General features: G+C 30.8%; 4 protein-coding genes across 5 annotated transcripts in view; all 4 read left to right on the top strand.

Annotated features, from left to right (window-relative positions):
- Positions 1–7,794, top strand: part of LOC105209985 (uncharacterized) — a 28,540-nt gene extending 20,746 nt beyond the window's left edge. The window contains exons 1-3 of one of the 2 annotated variants that reach the window (XM_054231293.1): positions 973–1,381; positions 3,021–3,289; positions 3,365–7,794. In XM_054231293.1, the coding sequence (XP_054087268.1) occupies positions 1,320–1,381; positions 3,021–3,289; positions 3,365–4,092 (1,059 nt within the window). In that variant the 5' untranslated portion in view covers positions 973–1,319 and the 3' untranslated portion in view covers positions 4,093–7,794. Of the gene's footprint in view, positions 1–972; positions 1,382–3,020; positions 3,290–3,364 lie in introns of those variants that run through there. The other variant, XM_011180697.3, reaches the window with a different exon arrangement.
- Positions 7,795–8,584: 790 nt separating this feature from the next.
- Positions 8,585–10,697, top strand: LOC105209987 (zinc finger protein 14). The gene is made up of 2 exons (XM_011180699.3): positions 8,585–9,183; positions 9,253–10,697. The coding sequence occupies exons 1-2, from the start codon at positions 8,740–8,742 to the stop codon at positions 10,630–10,632; spliced, it is 1,824 nt and encodes a 607-aa protein (XP_011179001.1). The 5' UTR covers positions 8,585–8,739; the 3' UTR covers positions 10,633–10,697.
- Positions 10,698–10,872: 175 nt separating this feature from the next.
- On the top strand, positions 10,873–13,451 carry Zfp112_2 (zinc finger protein ZFP2). Its single transcript, XM_011180698.3, has 3 exons — positions 10,873–11,629; positions 11,752–12,370; positions 12,447–13,451. The coding sequence occupies exons 1-3, from the start codon at positions 11,135–11,137 to the stop codon at positions 13,256–13,258; spliced, it is 1,926 nt and encodes a 641-aa protein (XP_011179000.1). The 5' UTR covers positions 10,873–11,134; the 3' UTR covers positions 13,259–13,451.
- A 392-nt stretch (positions 13,452–13,843) lies between these two features.
- Positions 13,844–15,672, top strand: LOC105209988 (platelet-activating factor acetylhydrolase IB subunit beta homolog). Its single transcript, XM_011180700.3, has 4 exons — positions 13,844–14,099; positions 14,174–14,384; positions 14,573–14,695; positions 14,829–15,672. The coding sequence occupies exons 1-4, from the start codon at positions 14,038–14,040 to the stop codon at positions 15,108–15,110; spliced, it is 678 nt and encodes a 225-aa protein (XP_011179002.1). The 5' UTR covers positions 13,844–14,037; the 3' UTR covers positions 15,111–15,672.
- The last annotated feature ends 214 nt before the right edge of the window (positions 15,673–15,886 follow it).

The raw sequence follows: 15,886 nt of genomic DNA, 5'->3' as shown, positions 1-15,886 counted from the left end.
TCTAAAGACGTAAGAAAAAGTCATTAAAAAAAGAAAACATTTTACTAATTCATTTTAGCCGGGTTGTTTGCTAGAAACATTAAGGTTATATAGTTAACCGATCTGAACAATTTCTTCGGAGATTATATTATTACCTTAAGCAGTAATCCATGTAAAATTTTGTGACGATATGTAGTAAAATGCGGAAGTTTTCCATACAAGCCATTGATTCCGATCGTTCAGTATGTATGACAGCTATATGATATAGTGGTCCGATATCGGCAGTTCCGACAAATGAGCAGCTTCTTGAAGAGAAAATAACATCTTGAAAATTTCAAAACGATAACTTAAAAACTGAAGGACTAGTTCGTATTTATACAGACAGACAGACGGACATGGCTAAATCGACTCAGTTCAACATACTGATCATTTATATATATGCTTTATAAGGCCTCCGACGCTTCCTTCTGGGTGTTACAAACTTCGTGACAAACTTAATATACCCTGTTCAGTGTATAAAAACAAAGTATCCAACGCTACTCAACACTGCTCAGTGTCCGTTGAGAGCGCGTATCTTCGCATCTTCTTCAATTCTCTTGCGCTTCAGGCGCAAACAGCTGGTTTTGTTTTTAAATTTCATAAATATCACTTCTAAGCTTCCTGCTTGTGCCTGAGATTAGAACTATATTTATACATAGATACAAACAACTATGTATGTATGTTGATTATGGTAAATTATTTCATATTTTTCAACAGGTTGGTTTTACCATTTTTTTTTTAATTTAAGAAAAATGAAAAGCTCAAACAAAAACAAGTCTAACTTGTTTACATTAAGTTTGTTTTTTGTTAAGTCAAGTTAAGTTTTATTTGATTTTTGTTTGTTAGTCGTTCGCTGGCAGTCGTAAATTTTGGTACTTTTGCTCAACTCGAGAACAGCCGCCGTTGTAAGTTTTGCTCAAAAAAAAAAAAACAAAAAAGAAAAAAAAGATAAAGTTTTGAAAGCAAATATAGTACGTTATATTCGGTACTAGTGTGTAATTACGACAACACTTTTTGTTTCATTATTATTACAATTTGTTGTTGATTTATCGCGCTGCGCATCCGGTAGGCAGCCAGTGCAAATGCGAGTGTGCCGTCATTGAAGTTACATGCTAGTGGCTAGCTAGCTCTAGAGTAAATGAGAATCGAACGTGTTGCTTGCGAGTTTGTGAATAAAAAAATAAAATACCAAGATCACACAAATACATATACACAACAACAACAAGTTGTTGCATTTGTAGCAGCTGTGCGGTCAGCTGACCTGCAACGATTGCACCTCATGCAATTAGTATAACAGTACTATGTGCTTTAAATATTTTCAAATCAGCTGTTGGCTATTTTCAATTTCGCGTTCCGAAATAAAGTGCGTAAATTTTTTTGAGTCACTTTTATGATTTTTGCATAAATTTAAAAAGCTGTTTCGAGCAAGTGCGAGCAATTTATTGAATGCGTATTAAAACCAGTTCACACGTGGTTTGCTTCAAACATACAAAATTTGACGCGTAATAAATGCGTATGTACCCTTATTTATATACATACATACATACGGCGTATATAGTGTGAACTCTAGGGCTGATATGGTATATTTGTAATTCTTTTCAAATACCGAAAACACAATTAAGGTGAATTAAGACGACAAATGTCAAGTCGTTTGTGGCAAAAATATAAGTGTTTTTTTTTTCTATTTTACAGTATTTAAAAAAGTATACAAACAAATGTTAAGTTTACACAAATTGTTTTGCAATTGTTTTTTATTAGTCATTCGTGTTAACACAGAACAACAATAAAAGCGAATTTTATGACATTTCACTTAACATATGTGTAAATATAATATATAGTTATATACATACAAACATTTATAACAGTATTATTTAATATTTCATTATTAATACATAAACAAAAGGAGAGTGATAATTATATAACAATATTGTGAAATAATCTGTTGTAAATTGTTGTTGTTTTGTTTGATTTTTTTTTTTTTTTTTTGTAAAAACGGTTACAAAATTGTTATTCAAAATATTGGCCGTCGCTAGCTACTACCGTGCTTAAATATATATTTGTATGTATGTATGTATGTATGAGTATCTGCAATTATTCTAGTCTTATCGGTTGTTGATTTCACGCGTTATTACACTCGTTAAGTGTGAAAAGGTATGGTATTTTTCACCTGTACTCAGTACACAACAGCCGAACACAGCTGCCTAGCTGTCTACACTTGCATAGCTATTTACATACATACAGATATGTATGTATCTATGGCTGTAGACAGCTGACTTACCGTGTCTATATGTATGTGTGTGTGTGTGCATGGAATTAATGCACTCATACGACGCAAAAATCAGCTGACAATTCGATATAGCGCAATTTGTTGTTGTTAGCTATCTGTTGTTTTTGTTTGTATTGTTGTTGTTGCTCTTGTTGACACTGCAATCGCTATTTGTTTATATTCTAGCGAAGTTAGATCATTTATTTTAGTTCCGTATTGTTGCAAGCGCGAGCCTATATACGGATACTTAAATACATTTTTGCATTATTTTTACGTGTGTATATATGTATGTATGTATGTATCTATCTATCTATAGCCGCATGTTTATGCGAATGAAGTATAAATGACATGCTAATTTCTCAGACCTATGCACATAGTAATTTATAGAAAAAAATATAAACAATCCGATGCTGCTGGAATTGCAGCATTGTTTTTGTAAAAGCTTAAGCCATACATTAATATTTGTTGTTGCTTACATACATACATACATATATAAATCTAAATAATATCAAGGTCGAACACCTCTTAGTCCATGTAAATATTATGTTGGCATGCATTTTTTTTATTAAAGTGTCAAAGTTCAAATTACGTCTGTGATTATTGCGCAAATAATTTTATTGTAAAAAAAATAGTTTTTAATATTATTAATTTTTTGTTATTTTATAAGAAATTATTATTGTTGTTTTTTTAATATATGAATATTACTAATATTACTTGATTTAATTTTACTCCTCAGGCTACACCTGCGTCCATTAGGCATTTTCTTCCTCTCACTATTTTTCTACTGGCTTTATAAGACACGCTGCAATTACCGAATCGTACCACCGCCAGAATTACAAAAAGTTTATATATTCCGAAAAAATCATCCCAAAATTTTCGACTCAATAATGTTTTTCTCTGCTGGCTTCCTTGCGCTCGCTGGGCCAATCATTACTGGCTTCTCATTAGGATTGGTGCTAGTAGCTGTTGCGATAATTATGGCCAACCGAATAGAGTTGGAAGACCGTGAGTATTATTAAATAAGCGAAAGTAAGGCAATAATATTAATATTATTATTCATTATGTCTGTTTATATTAAAGGCCGTAAAAAACGTTATGAAGGGGACGTCACAAATACGGATAGTGAGAATTATACTGGTAGCGAGAGCGAAACGGAATCGGAGACAGAGTCCGAGTCGGATGATGATGATGAATTTTTGCCAGAGACCAGCTCCAGAAATTTGGTGCTATTAGCATGTGCCAGTGAGCTAACCTCATATTCCTTACCCACCGAGGGTGGTGCCGCTGATGACGATGAAGATGATGATAATGCAAGTGATGATATACCATCTGAATTGTTAATACCCGACTCTATACCGGAATTGAATGAAAACTCCACAGATGATGAGGATGATCTGATACCTGTCGTCAATGTTGATGCACTCAATGCGGATCCACGCACAATCGCCAGTAATATATACTTTGAGAAGGGTCATTTCAAATCAGACTCCATATCCTCCTCCTCATCGGAGGAGAATTTGTCGAAAGGTTTAAATTTTACCGATTCGGCGGCAAATCCCGTTACAGTTGCTGCGCAAGAAGGCGATGTTGCCGCATTGGCTGCCAAGACCACCGCACAAGCATTACTCGAAAGTGGCGGCAAACTATTGCCTGCTCTTGTCACCGGCTTAATGCAATGGGGTAGCTTGAATGCTGCTGCTAGCAACAACAGCAACACTACCAATGCCGTAGTGGCAGCAGTAGCCGAAGTTCCCAAAGAGGAAGATCGTTCCTCCGAGAGTGACTTTGAGTTCCTAGATGAGGAATAGGAACGCCTCCACCATGCACTCAAGTCCAAAGAATGATAAATATATACATAGTTATATTGATATACATACTGTAGAGGAAGGATACCTTAGTAAGTGAAGCACAAGTAAATACAGTTGTACTTATTTTTTTAGCTACTCAGTTTGAAAATATGTAGTCTAATTATTTAATGGATTTGCATCTTGGTTGTAGCAACAGCATTTTTAACAATTTCAAATAATATTTTTGTTTAATATTATTTTAAAATTAATATCATTTGCACTATCATCTCTGATGCATATCCTTTAAATACCAACCATTCAACTTTGCAAACAATAATTACAATATATAATATATAATTTCAAAATAATATTGAGAACTTACAAAGCCATATAGATTTGCCCGTTTAACAAAATAACTTTTAAAAATATTGATCTCAGTTTAAGGCAATATAATAATATTTTTCGTTGCTATCAATCTTTTCCTCGATATTGAACATCAATTTGGACATACTTTTTTCGGTGGTGCTTAAAAAAAAGTTAACAATTTTTATTATTTCCTTATTTTTTTAATTTTTTTTTTTCATTTTTTAAACTTTTTTATTTTTTTTAGTTTTTTATTCAGTTTTGTTTTACTTTTTTCCATTAATTTTTTCCTTTTCTTTTTGTATTTTCTTATTTTTTTTTAATTTGACTTAAATTTTTTTTTAATATTTACTTATAAGTGCTCTGCATTTTTTACTTTTTAATTTTACATTTTTTTTTTAATTTTTATTTTTTTAATAATTTTAGTTTTTTTTAATTTTACATAATTAAAGAAACTTTTAATTGAGTTTTTAAATATTTTTTTTTTAGTTTTTTTTATATATATAAATTGCTCAAGAAGACAAAATTTTATTTAATTTTTTTTTTATTTAGTTTTTTCTTTTAAATTTTATAAAAAAAATTAAAAAACTAAAAAAAATAATTGGATTAATTTTGTTTTTTTTTATAAATTACACAAGTATACATTTTTTCAGTTGAAAAATTGTTATTTTGATAAAAAATTTTTTATATGAACGCAATTTTATAAAAATATTTTGTTTTAAAAAAATTTAAAGCAGAAGTTTTCTGTATTTTTTAATTTTTTTTCCCTTATAATTAAAACGAAAAAAAAATTAATTGTACATGTTGTGTAATTGTACCATGTATTTTAATTTTTTTTTTTCAATTTCATTTAATAGAAAGAATGTTTTCTTATGGTTTTAATTTCTATTAACTAATTTTATAAAAAATATTTCGGATTTTTATCTTAAAATGTTTTAATGCACAAGTGCTCTGCATTTTTTTACTTATTTTAATTTTATTTTTATTTTTTTTTTAATTATTTTTTTTTATTTTACATAATTAAAGAAAATTTGAATTGAGTTTTAAAATATTTTTTTTTTTTGTTTTTTTTTTTATATATATAAATTGCTCAAGACAAAATTTTATTTAATTTTTTTTTTAATTATAACAAAATTTTATTTCTCATTTTTTAGTTTTTTCTTTTACATTTTATAAAAAAAATTAAAAAACTAAAAAAAATAATTGGATTAATTTTGTTTTTTTATAAATTACACAAGTAGACATTTTTTCAGTTGAAAAATTGTTTTTTTGATAAAAAAATGTTTATATGAACGCAATTTTATAAAAATATTTTGTTTTAAAAAAATTTAAAGCAGAAGTTTTCTGTATTTTTTACTTTTTTTCCCTTATAATTAAAACGAAAAAAAAATTGAGTTTCAAAATATAAATATAAATTGTGCAAGAAGACATAATTTGATAATTTTTTTTTTGTTATCATACCAATTTTCACTTCTAATATTTTTTATTTTTTTATTTTTTTATTTTTTTTTTTTTATTTTTTTTAATTTTTTTTAATTTTTTTCTTTTAAATTTTATCTAAAAAATCATTTTGGTATGTTTTTTTTTATTAAAAACGCAAGTTTTATATATTCCAAAATTATTATTTTTTTATAAATTATGCAAAAAGACTAACCTTAATTAAAGATGACTTTTTTTGTTTTGACTACACCATATTTTTATTTGTAAATTTTTAAATTTGTATGATTTTTTTTTTTCACTTTTAAATTTTCACATTTTTACGATATGTATATTTTATCGTGGTGTTAATTTTTTTTTCCAAATTAAAAAAAAAAATAAATTTTAAATTTTTCAATATTTAAAGTTTTATAAATCACAAGTTTTGTGGTTTTGAATTTTAAAAAAATATTTTTTATGGTTTGAAAAAATAATATATTCAAAACGTACCTACATATGTATGTAGATACTTACATTTTTATGTGAGTGTTCATATTTTTTCTGATCTAACACTATATACGATCTTACATTTATAAATATGATATTTAAAAACTTTAATTCACAAGTTTTGTGCATTTTTTGAATTTAAAACGTTTTTTCGTGTTTTATTACATATAAAAGAATTAATTAAAAACGTACCTCAATTCTTACATGAGATCTAAATTTTTTAATGAAAAAAATTGATTTTTAATATTTTTATATAAACTTCGTAAAAAATTCGAATTCGTACAAATATTTTACTATTTTTTTCTTAAAAAAAAGTAATTCTAAATTGTACAAATTTTTTACTAAAAATTTTTATGAAAACTATTGAAAGAATACATTTTTGAAAATCTATTACTTTACTTGAAAAATACTTATATAAATTTACGTTTATTATAAATATTAAAATTGCTAGATAAAAGCAGATATTTTCAAACTATGCGACATTGGTGCTTTGCCACAAGAATCGTGCTTATTTTATATTATAATTATCTACCAATTTTGTACATAAAATTTGTAAATTGCGTATTTATATAATAATAATAATTAGAAGAAGAAGAAGAAGAAAAGTTCATACTTATTCACTGACAATGTAAAGTTTTTCAAAATCAAGTATGGCTTTATTATACAAAAAAAGAAATATTAATTTAGCATATTTTTTTACTATATTTTTAAATTGGAAATTAAGAAAGAGAACTGATTATATAATTTCTATTTTATTTTATTATTTTTGTGGCTCATAGGCAATGGTAAATAAAGGATATGTATAAACATATTTGTAAACATATACATAAACAATAGAACCACCTAAACTTAAGCCTTACCTTTAATCGATTGATTTTTTATTATTTAACTAGCAGAGTATAAGGAATTTGTAAATTAACATTGAACATGCTTATGCACAATGAATTCATACAAATGTATATCGTACAGCAGAGAGAGATATATATGTATGTATATGCTGGCATATAATTCTAATATGTAAACATGAACATGTGAATCTACTGTCTTACTGTCTGTCTATTATATAATGAGAAATTACACATAAGTCACATTATCACATTTAAATGAGGAATATTGTACTAAAATTAAGTCTTAATGTAAATGCTAAAATATAACTAAATATATATATTTTTTAATTAATCCTAGTAAACGTATAACAATAAATGCGATTACATATACATAAACATATTAGTACATTTGTAGTTGTATAAGTTTACAGTTACTAATTTAAAAACGATTCTATCGCTAAAGAGAATTGAGCTCTAGTGTTTAAGGAACGATATATTTTAGCGGTACTCATAGAAATACGTATAGCCTGCAACATATTGACATATTTGTCATGTTAAACCTCAAGCCTGTAAAATAAGAAACAATGAAAATTGGCAAAAATCGGATAAACTCTAAATTTGAGCTTTTGACTCAATTTGTAATGTTAATTTTAATTGTTTGAATTTTATATGGCAAATTGTACTTGTAAAATAATTATAAGGCTCCACTTATTAAATCCATCTACGTGTTTTTATGAATACCCTATTATTTTATAAATTAATAGTAAATATACATAAATATATAAATTTAAAAGCCAACAAAAAAATGTGTTTTTCTTTACCTTTTCTTATACTTCGTCAGGTTGGTTAGCGCTTTGGCACTTGGTCGAAGCTGGCACAAGTAGTAGAGAGGTTGTGTTATTCAGGCGTTATATATGGGTGTATTGAGATCTCTGATCAATCACAGAAGCTTCTGGAGAGAGGGCGGTTGATAAATTTCTTAAAACTCAACCTGTTATCTTCGGTAGAGCTAAAGGATGTTGTGGATGATGTTGAAGAAGCGGTCTAAATTGAGTAAACAGTAAAATGCCTCCAATAATTGTATAAGTTTCACCCAAACGATATTGAAATTGATTTGGGACCAGAAGTAGTGCCCAACACAGGAATAGAACACAATGCAGACTCGGATGTGTGGCAGTACTAAGTAGTGCCCAATATAACCTCATTATGCCATTCGTTTTCCACCGGTAAAAAATGCATGTTTCCTGAGTGCTTAAAAAAAATTTAGGAAAATATTACTGTTATTTGAAATACTTCAATATGCATTAATTAATGTATAAAATTAATTTTTTCCTTAATTACAACTGCATATTATTTTTACGAAATCTGGCACTACTATTTTGTGTGAAATACAACCCTAAATATTTTGTTGGCTGTCAAAACAATTTGTATTTTTATATTCTTCGGCAATTTTATAAACAAAAGGACGAAATTCTCATTTAATATTTATAAATTGTTATTTAGAATACTATTAGGTTCGGAAAATTGTATTATTACATAAAAATTATTTGGCAAAATGAGAGAAATCACGCATGAAAATATGCAATCATTCTGTCGGACATGCCTTGACGAACTGGGAGACAAGTCATCACTATTGGGTGAAAAATTTAGCGTTGACGAGCATGAAGATATCGAAAAACTTTTGGTTTTGTGTAATTCAACGACAACAGCAGATTGCGACGACCTCCCTCAGTACATATGCTATAAATGCCATAAAAAATTGCAGTTCTTTAATGATTTCCGTGATAAAATTATGCAGTCACATCTGATTTTGAAGAATATTATAAGGGAGCATGAAGATACGAGTAGAACTACGGAAGATGAAATATTGCTGGACAGTGGTCAGGGTAGCGAAGATCAACAGGATAATAGTGTGGAAATAAGTGATATAGAAGTTTTTCATGGATATACATACTCAACCAGAAGTCGTGAAAAGCTACAAAATTGTATAGAAAATACGGTATTTAAAGGATTCGTAATATCTAAAATGAAGTTAACAACTTGAACACATTTGTTTTTCATTTGGCAGGTGGTAAAAATTCTTCAAGACCCTGGTGGTGCACACAATGTGAGCAAAGATCTTAAAGAGGAAATATTTGATGAAGTTGCGGAAGAAATAGAAATAGATATAAGTGATATTAAAATGAACGAAAATAATTCATCAGACGATGAAGATACATTGGATGATTTCGAATTTTCGAGAGCAACGAATGATGAACAAAATGTTGATAGATTACAACATGTAGATATTTCTATACAAACAACGGATGTGCAAAACAGTGAATGCGAAGAAGAATATAGCAAATCAAGTAGTGGGAACGAAGAATGTACACAAAAGTTCTGCACAAGAGGCAATACGAACAGAACCAAAATAATAAATCCAAAAGTGACACCTCAGAAGAAACCAAAGAAACTTGCGAGAGGTGGGAATAATTCACTGAGAAAGTCTCCTGCCAAACAAAGTAGAAGTAGTTTTTCTGAAGTTAAATTTCAATGTGAGCAGTGCCCACGACGTTGTGTAACATGGGAAAATTACGAAGCCCACCTGCGTACCCATCAAGGTTTGAAGCCGTATTCGTGTAATGAATGCGATCGCAGCTTTAATAGAGCAGCTCATTTTCGTGCCCATGTGCGTGAGGTTCACGGACCTGTGACACTGCAATATATCTGTTCTTTTGAAGGATGCGGGAAAATATTCAAGCGCGAAAATACATACAAAAACCATTACCGCCTTAAACACACAGTAATGCCATATGAAGCCCGTGAACCGAAAACATATGTCTGTGAGGACTGCGGCAGAACATTTAAAAGCGTAACCACGCTCAAGGAACATCGCTATAAACATGCTCCTGAGGAAGATTATCCATTTAAATGCGAAGAGTGTGGAAAAAGGTATCGCTCTAAACGCACTTATAAGGATCATCAATTGCGACATTCCGGCATAAAAAATTACATTTGTACCTATTGTGGTATGAAAAAGACTACACAAAATGAATTGCGCGCTCATATTAATTATCACACTAAAGAGAAACAATGGCCATGTCCAAAATGTCCAAGTGTCTTCAACAGTTCGGGAAATCTCGGTATGCATGATCGTATTGTGCATAAGGGCATACGACCATTTACATGTAGGTTCTGTGATCTCAGTTTTGGCAAACAAGACACTTTGAAACATCATGAAATGAGGCATACGGGTGAAAAGCCGCATGGTTGTGAATTATGTGGCAAACGTTTTATACAGATTGTGGCGCTGCGAGCGCACATGAAAACCCATAACAGAGGATTGACACGAAAGCCAATAGTATCGTCAGTCGCAGAACAGCCTTTTGAAACGATTGAGGAGTCAGCAATAGAAGTTGTCGATTCGGATTTGGAGCTACCTAGCTGCTCGAAACATGCTAGTTGCTAATATTGTTACGAAAATTGTAATTTTTTCATTACATCTTTGTAAATAAATTCAAAATTTCTTTTTAACTCGTATTGTTTATATTTTTGATCAGATAAAAAACAATTGATTTGTTTACACACAGCTGATTGTATTTGTTATACTGTCAACTTCAGTCAGTTATTGGGAACTTTGCACCCCTGGTCAAATAAGCATTGAATTTTACAATGAAATATTTTTTTTAAAACGCAATTTAATAAAAAATATTTTAAGTATATCAAAAGTGTATAGTTGCATATTATTTATATATAAAAAATTAATTTGAAAAAATTTCAAAAGCTGGTCACATAAAAAAGTGTACTAATAACAGCTGATACTGCTACTGTCACAACACTGTTTTGTGGAACTGTCAAAATAGTCAAAACTCAGTAAAAATTCATGGAGAATCGATTAGTTTTGATATTGGCAAATAGTGAATTTTTCAAAGAATAATAATAAATTACTAATAATTGTTAAGCAGCAAAAAATGAATCAACTTTCGCGCAATAATTTGCAAGAATTTTGTCGTACTTGTTTGAGGAGTTTGCAGAAACGTCGCAGACGCGAGAAGGAGGATACGCCTACTAGTTTTCACAAGCCGAAGGTTAATCATGGAGATACTGAAAATGATGCTGAAACAAATCATAGTTACAATCTGCGTTTGCTACCACAATTACAAAAACTATTCGTGTTATTCACTTCCTTGGATATATCCGAGGATAGCGATGAAGATGCTTACCCACGTAGTCTCTGTCAGCTGTGCTATGATAAAATGATTGATTTCCAAGAGTTTCGGAACTTGGCTATTAATTCAGCGGAAGTCCTGTACAAAATTGTCAATAGTTTAGACGATGAAATGTCCAAAGTTCCGCCTGATGTGCAAGCTTTTCAAGGTATAGACAGTGCTAAAGAGATAAAAATGGAGCCTGAGTTGGTGGAAAGTAATTACCAAAGTAATGATGATGAAGATGATGATCAGTTGGTAAGATCCTATACATCAAATTTAAATGCTTTCCGTTTTAACGTAAAAATATTGCTTGCGGTTAACCAATTTCTGTTTTCAATTTATTTTAATGCGTTAATTTCTTTTTTTTTTTAATTTAGCTTATACCAGAACTAGCGCCATTGATGGAAATACCAATTAAAGCAGAACCTGAAAACTGTTACAAGTCAGATTCGGAGATAATTTTACCAAACGATGATAATTCGGTTAATTCATCGGGTGTGGTTGTTAAGCATGAAATTGATTCTGAATACGAGGAAGATATGTCGTTATTCTACGAACGGAATGCATTAGGCACAGCAGATAACTCAATTAGCGATGATGCAGATGACGAGGAATATGCTTTACGAAATGGTGCAGCCAATACATCCAGTACGTCTCTCAACAACTCGCCAATAACTGTGGGCGGAAGACAACGATTTTGTGGTTCCTCTCGTAAACGCGATCGCAATAAGAAATCATTAAAGTGTCCACGTTGTGATAAACAAGTTTATAAGAAAGTGTACCTGGACGCGCACATACGTGCTGTGCATGAGGGTTATGAAAAACCTTTTCTCTGTTTGGAATGCCAAAAAGACTTCACACGTTACGAACATCTGCATACTCACATTCAATCGCAGCATTTACTTAAACAAAGTTTCATATGTGGCTTAAATGGCTGCGATGCTGTCTTTAAATTGAGCAATACTTTGGAGACGCATCGACAAGTCGTACATACAGGTAAATAAAGTAATTTGTTGATGTTGCCATATGATGTTGAATATATAGATTAATTGTTATGTTTTTTTCAATGTAGCTGCGTTTCCCTACGGACTGCAGGATATGTTGGAGCTACATCAAGCGCAACTGAATCAAGAAGTCGAAATAAGTCACATATGTCAGCAATGTTACAAGTCATACAGTTCGAAGCGTGCACTCTCCGAACATTTGAAACGTCATGCCCAAATCAAGGAACATGTATGCAAAGTATGTGGCGTTGCCAAAGTAACACGCACTGAGTTATTAACACATATGCGTACACATAAACCGAATCTGGAGAAATTCAAGTGCAGCATTTGCCCGCAGGAATTCAATCACAAAAATGCCATATCCCGTCATGTGCGTGTGGTGCACGAGGGTCAACGACGATTTCCATGCAGTTTCTGTCCCAAACGCTTTGGTACACGCAATTCGCAGGTTTGTCACGAACGCTTACACACCGGCGAACGTCCGTTTAATTGTGAGCTTTGTAACAAGCGTTATGCGCAAGTGGAAGGTCTGAAATCGCATATGAAAAGTCATGACAAGAACTTGCGCAAACATGTATGCTCGTTTTGTTCGCAACGCTTTATAACACGGAAAAATCTAGTAGATCATGAAAAGCGCCATCAAAGTGATAAACCACATATATGCAACACCTGTAGTCGCGGCTTCTTTTCAATCGAAGATCTTGGCGTGCATAAGCAGTCACACACGGCAGAAGAATTACGAGAGTTAGCCAGAAATGAATATGAGTTGTATCACGACGCAGGCGATAGTCTTGGAGAACAAGCAATGGAAAACGAATCTATTAACGAACGTGGTAGTCAGGCATATATGGGCTATAGCAGTTCGCAGAGTAGTAACTGAATTGCATCGAAGTAGAATACAATAGTAACTGATTTGCTAAATATTCACGGAGTAATATATATATATTATATTGCAAACACTTTAAAATACTTATAAATGTGTAAGGTTTGCAAACTTTGGAATATGTACGTGTTCAGGAATATGAATTGGCTACCTTAATTTAAATACAAATATATTTATTAAACCAAAGTAATTGTATAATTTTTATGGGCGTGGAATTTTGTTAATTCATACATTGACAGCATTCTTGTAGGCTTTAAAACTGCTGGATTCTTGTCATATCCCTCCTATCGGACCTATGTAATTGAAAGGGTAATAAAACCCCGGTCATTCCCGGTTAAGTTATCAAGTTAAGCTTCCTTTAAGTAGCTGCGGATATAAAACGGGGTTTTATTTGATGAGATTTGTTGTTATTGTTGTTAAAAACAGTTTTGGTCTTGTAAATAAAACGCAAGAATGGAAAAATGTTTAAATAACATTTAAAAAATAAATTTAAACCTTTTTAATTCATAATTTTTTTAGATAACCTAGATAAATGGCTCTTAAAAAAAGCTTTCCACAAAAGTACCTAGAAACACTATTGTGAATGGTTAGCAATAAGAGAAGAAGCGTTAGATAAACGTCAGACTAGTCTGCCGAATTTCTTTTTTGTAAATTTTATTAAACTATTACTAACCGGAAATCTTTATAAAAACAAAATTTACGAAAACACCATAGGTTTTTTCCATATAATTTTAAGTATATTTAGGTAGTGTGGAAATTGTTTCCTTAGTAAAAAAATGAACCCCTGTGCTGTGCCCACCCAACGCCCGGACGTAGATGGCGACGAACGCTGGATTTGGTATGTTAATTAGTTTCCCATTTAATTGAACCACCCTAAATTCTTATTGAGTTGTTAATTTTTTTTTGACATAGCATTCATCGTCGATTTATTTCTGAATGTCGTGAAAAAGATCCTGATGTTATATTTCTGGGAGATTGTGTGCTAGAAACGCTGCAGGATTCGGAAACATGGAATGAATATTTTGCACCTATGCATTGCCTTAACTTCAGCATACGTGGTGATCGAACGGAAAATTTGCTGTGGCGTGTGGAAAACGGTGAACTGGACAATGTTAAACCGAAGGTTGGTAGCGTTAGGGAATGTGGAATGTACGTAAATATGTGTAAGCCTTTCTGTAAGAAATTAACTCATACTAGTATATGAATATCGGTTTATATCTTATTGTTGGAATGCAGATGTAGATATTCAATAATTTTTCACAAAATTTTTATAACATAAATTTGGTAATCCCCCTCTCTTGCTATTTGCAGATTGTGGTATTGCATGTTGGCACTAATAATACGGAAAATACGGCTGAGCAGATATCAGAAGGTGTAGTAGAAATTGTGCATAGGATACGTGCGAAATTGCCGGACACTTATATCGTATTGCCCGTATGTTTTTATGAAGATATACATAATATATATTTTAATTTTAATTATACTATATATATTCTAATTATAATTATATTATATATATTCAAATTATAATTATATTGTATATATTCTAATTTCCACGTAATTTCAGACATTACTGCCGCGCGGTCAGTTACCAAATAAATTGAGAGAGAAAAACGATGAGGTTAATCGACTTGTCAAGGAAAAAGTGATTGGTCTCAATCAGGTGCAAACTGTTTGCATTGATAAGGGTCTGCTGCAGATAGACAACACCATTAGTCATCACGATATGTTCGACTATAAGAATTTGACGAATAGCGGTGCGAAAAAAGCATTCGAGCCGGTACACGATTTACTCTCACAGATTTTAAATGAAAATGAACCAGAAAAAGATTTAACGCCATCCGAATAGTTGCGTGCGTGCATACGCCCATTGGAACGTTAGGGTCCAACAAACTATAACAACTGCATTATCGACATTGGCATCACACAAAAATGAAATGAAGTGAAGACTACAAATGCCAGATATAAAGTTTCCTTGGCAGCTTAAAGCAGCAACTGGTCATTTCTTAAAATGCTCACATACAAAAGCTAATTTATATACAAAAACAAAAAAAGTAAAAAACAAAAAAAAAATCAACAAATATCTCATCACCTAAAATATATTTTATATTATTTATTATATTAATTTAACATGCATGGATTCATAAGAGCACGTATATAAGTAAAAAATTTCCAAAGAGTATGTTGGCCGTTGCGCTTGCAGAAATGCAAAAAAAAAGAGAAAATTAATTATAATTAACTACTTTTGATAGGCAAATGCTTTGCAGAGATCTCAAAATCAATTGTAGAAAACTTGGAAAATAAACATTCCACATTATGTAAAAAGAAAACAAAATATAATTAAACAATCAATTAAACAAATTGACTTTTAGCGCCAACATACCAAATCGTAAAAAAACAAACTAAAATAACATAAAATATATATTCTTCCATATTTCATTTAACTGAGTCGCACTATAAATGTATTATTTTTTATTAAACTATAGATACAATGAATATACTTATTATTTTAAGTTGAAAATAAATAAAAGCAACATATTTTTTATGCATAACTGTTTAAACTTTATTACTTTTTAACTTTTCTTTTACTACTAACAAGAATTAGACTGGCACGATCGCAATAGA

This window comes from Zeugodacus cucurbitae, chromosome 5, assembly GCF_028554725.1.
Source record: "Zeugodacus cucurbitae isolate PBARC_wt_2022May chromosome 5, idZeuCucr1.2, whole genome shotgun sequence".
In the NCBI taxonomy this organism is placed as follows: domain Eukaryota; kingdom Metazoa; phylum Arthropoda; class Insecta; order Diptera; family Tephritidae; genus Zeugodacus; species Zeugodacus cucurbitae.
This window is presented reverse-complemented; position numbering and strand designations above follow the sequence as displayed.

Bases quoted from the DNA above. Each gene is read 5' to 3' on its own strand.
- LOC105209987 (XM_011180699.3), top strand. From the start codon at position 8,740: ATGAGAGAAATCACGCATGAAAATATGCAATCATTCTGTCGGACATGC. The intron at 9,184-9,252 runs GTATTTAAAGGA...TTCATTTGGCAG, and splicing joins AAAATTGTATAGAAAATACG to GTGGTAAAAATTCTTCAAGA.
- Zfp112_2 (XM_011180698.3), top strand. From the start codon at position 11,135: ATGAATCAACTTTCGCGCAATAATTTGCAAGAATTTTGTCGTACTTGT. The intron at 11,630-11,751 runs GTAAGATCCTAT...TTTTTAATTTAG, and splicing joins ATGAAGATGATGATCAGTTG to CTTATACCAGAACTAGCGCC. The intron at 12,371-12,446 runs GTAAATAAAGTA...TTTTCAATGTAG, and splicing joins TCGACAAGTCGTACATACAG to CTGCGTTTCCCTACGGACTG.
- LOC105209988 (XM_011180700.3), top strand. From the start codon at position 14,038: ATGAACCCCTGTGCTGTGCCCACCCAACGCCCGGACGTAGATGGCGAC. The intron at 14,100-14,173 runs GTATGTTAATTA...TTTTTGACATAG, and splicing joins GGCGACGAACGCTGGATTTG to CATTCATCGTCGATTTATTT. The intron at 14,385-14,572 runs GTTGGTAGCGTT...TGCTATTTGCAG, and splicing joins TGGACAATGTTAAACCGAAG to ATTGTGGTATTGCATGTTGG.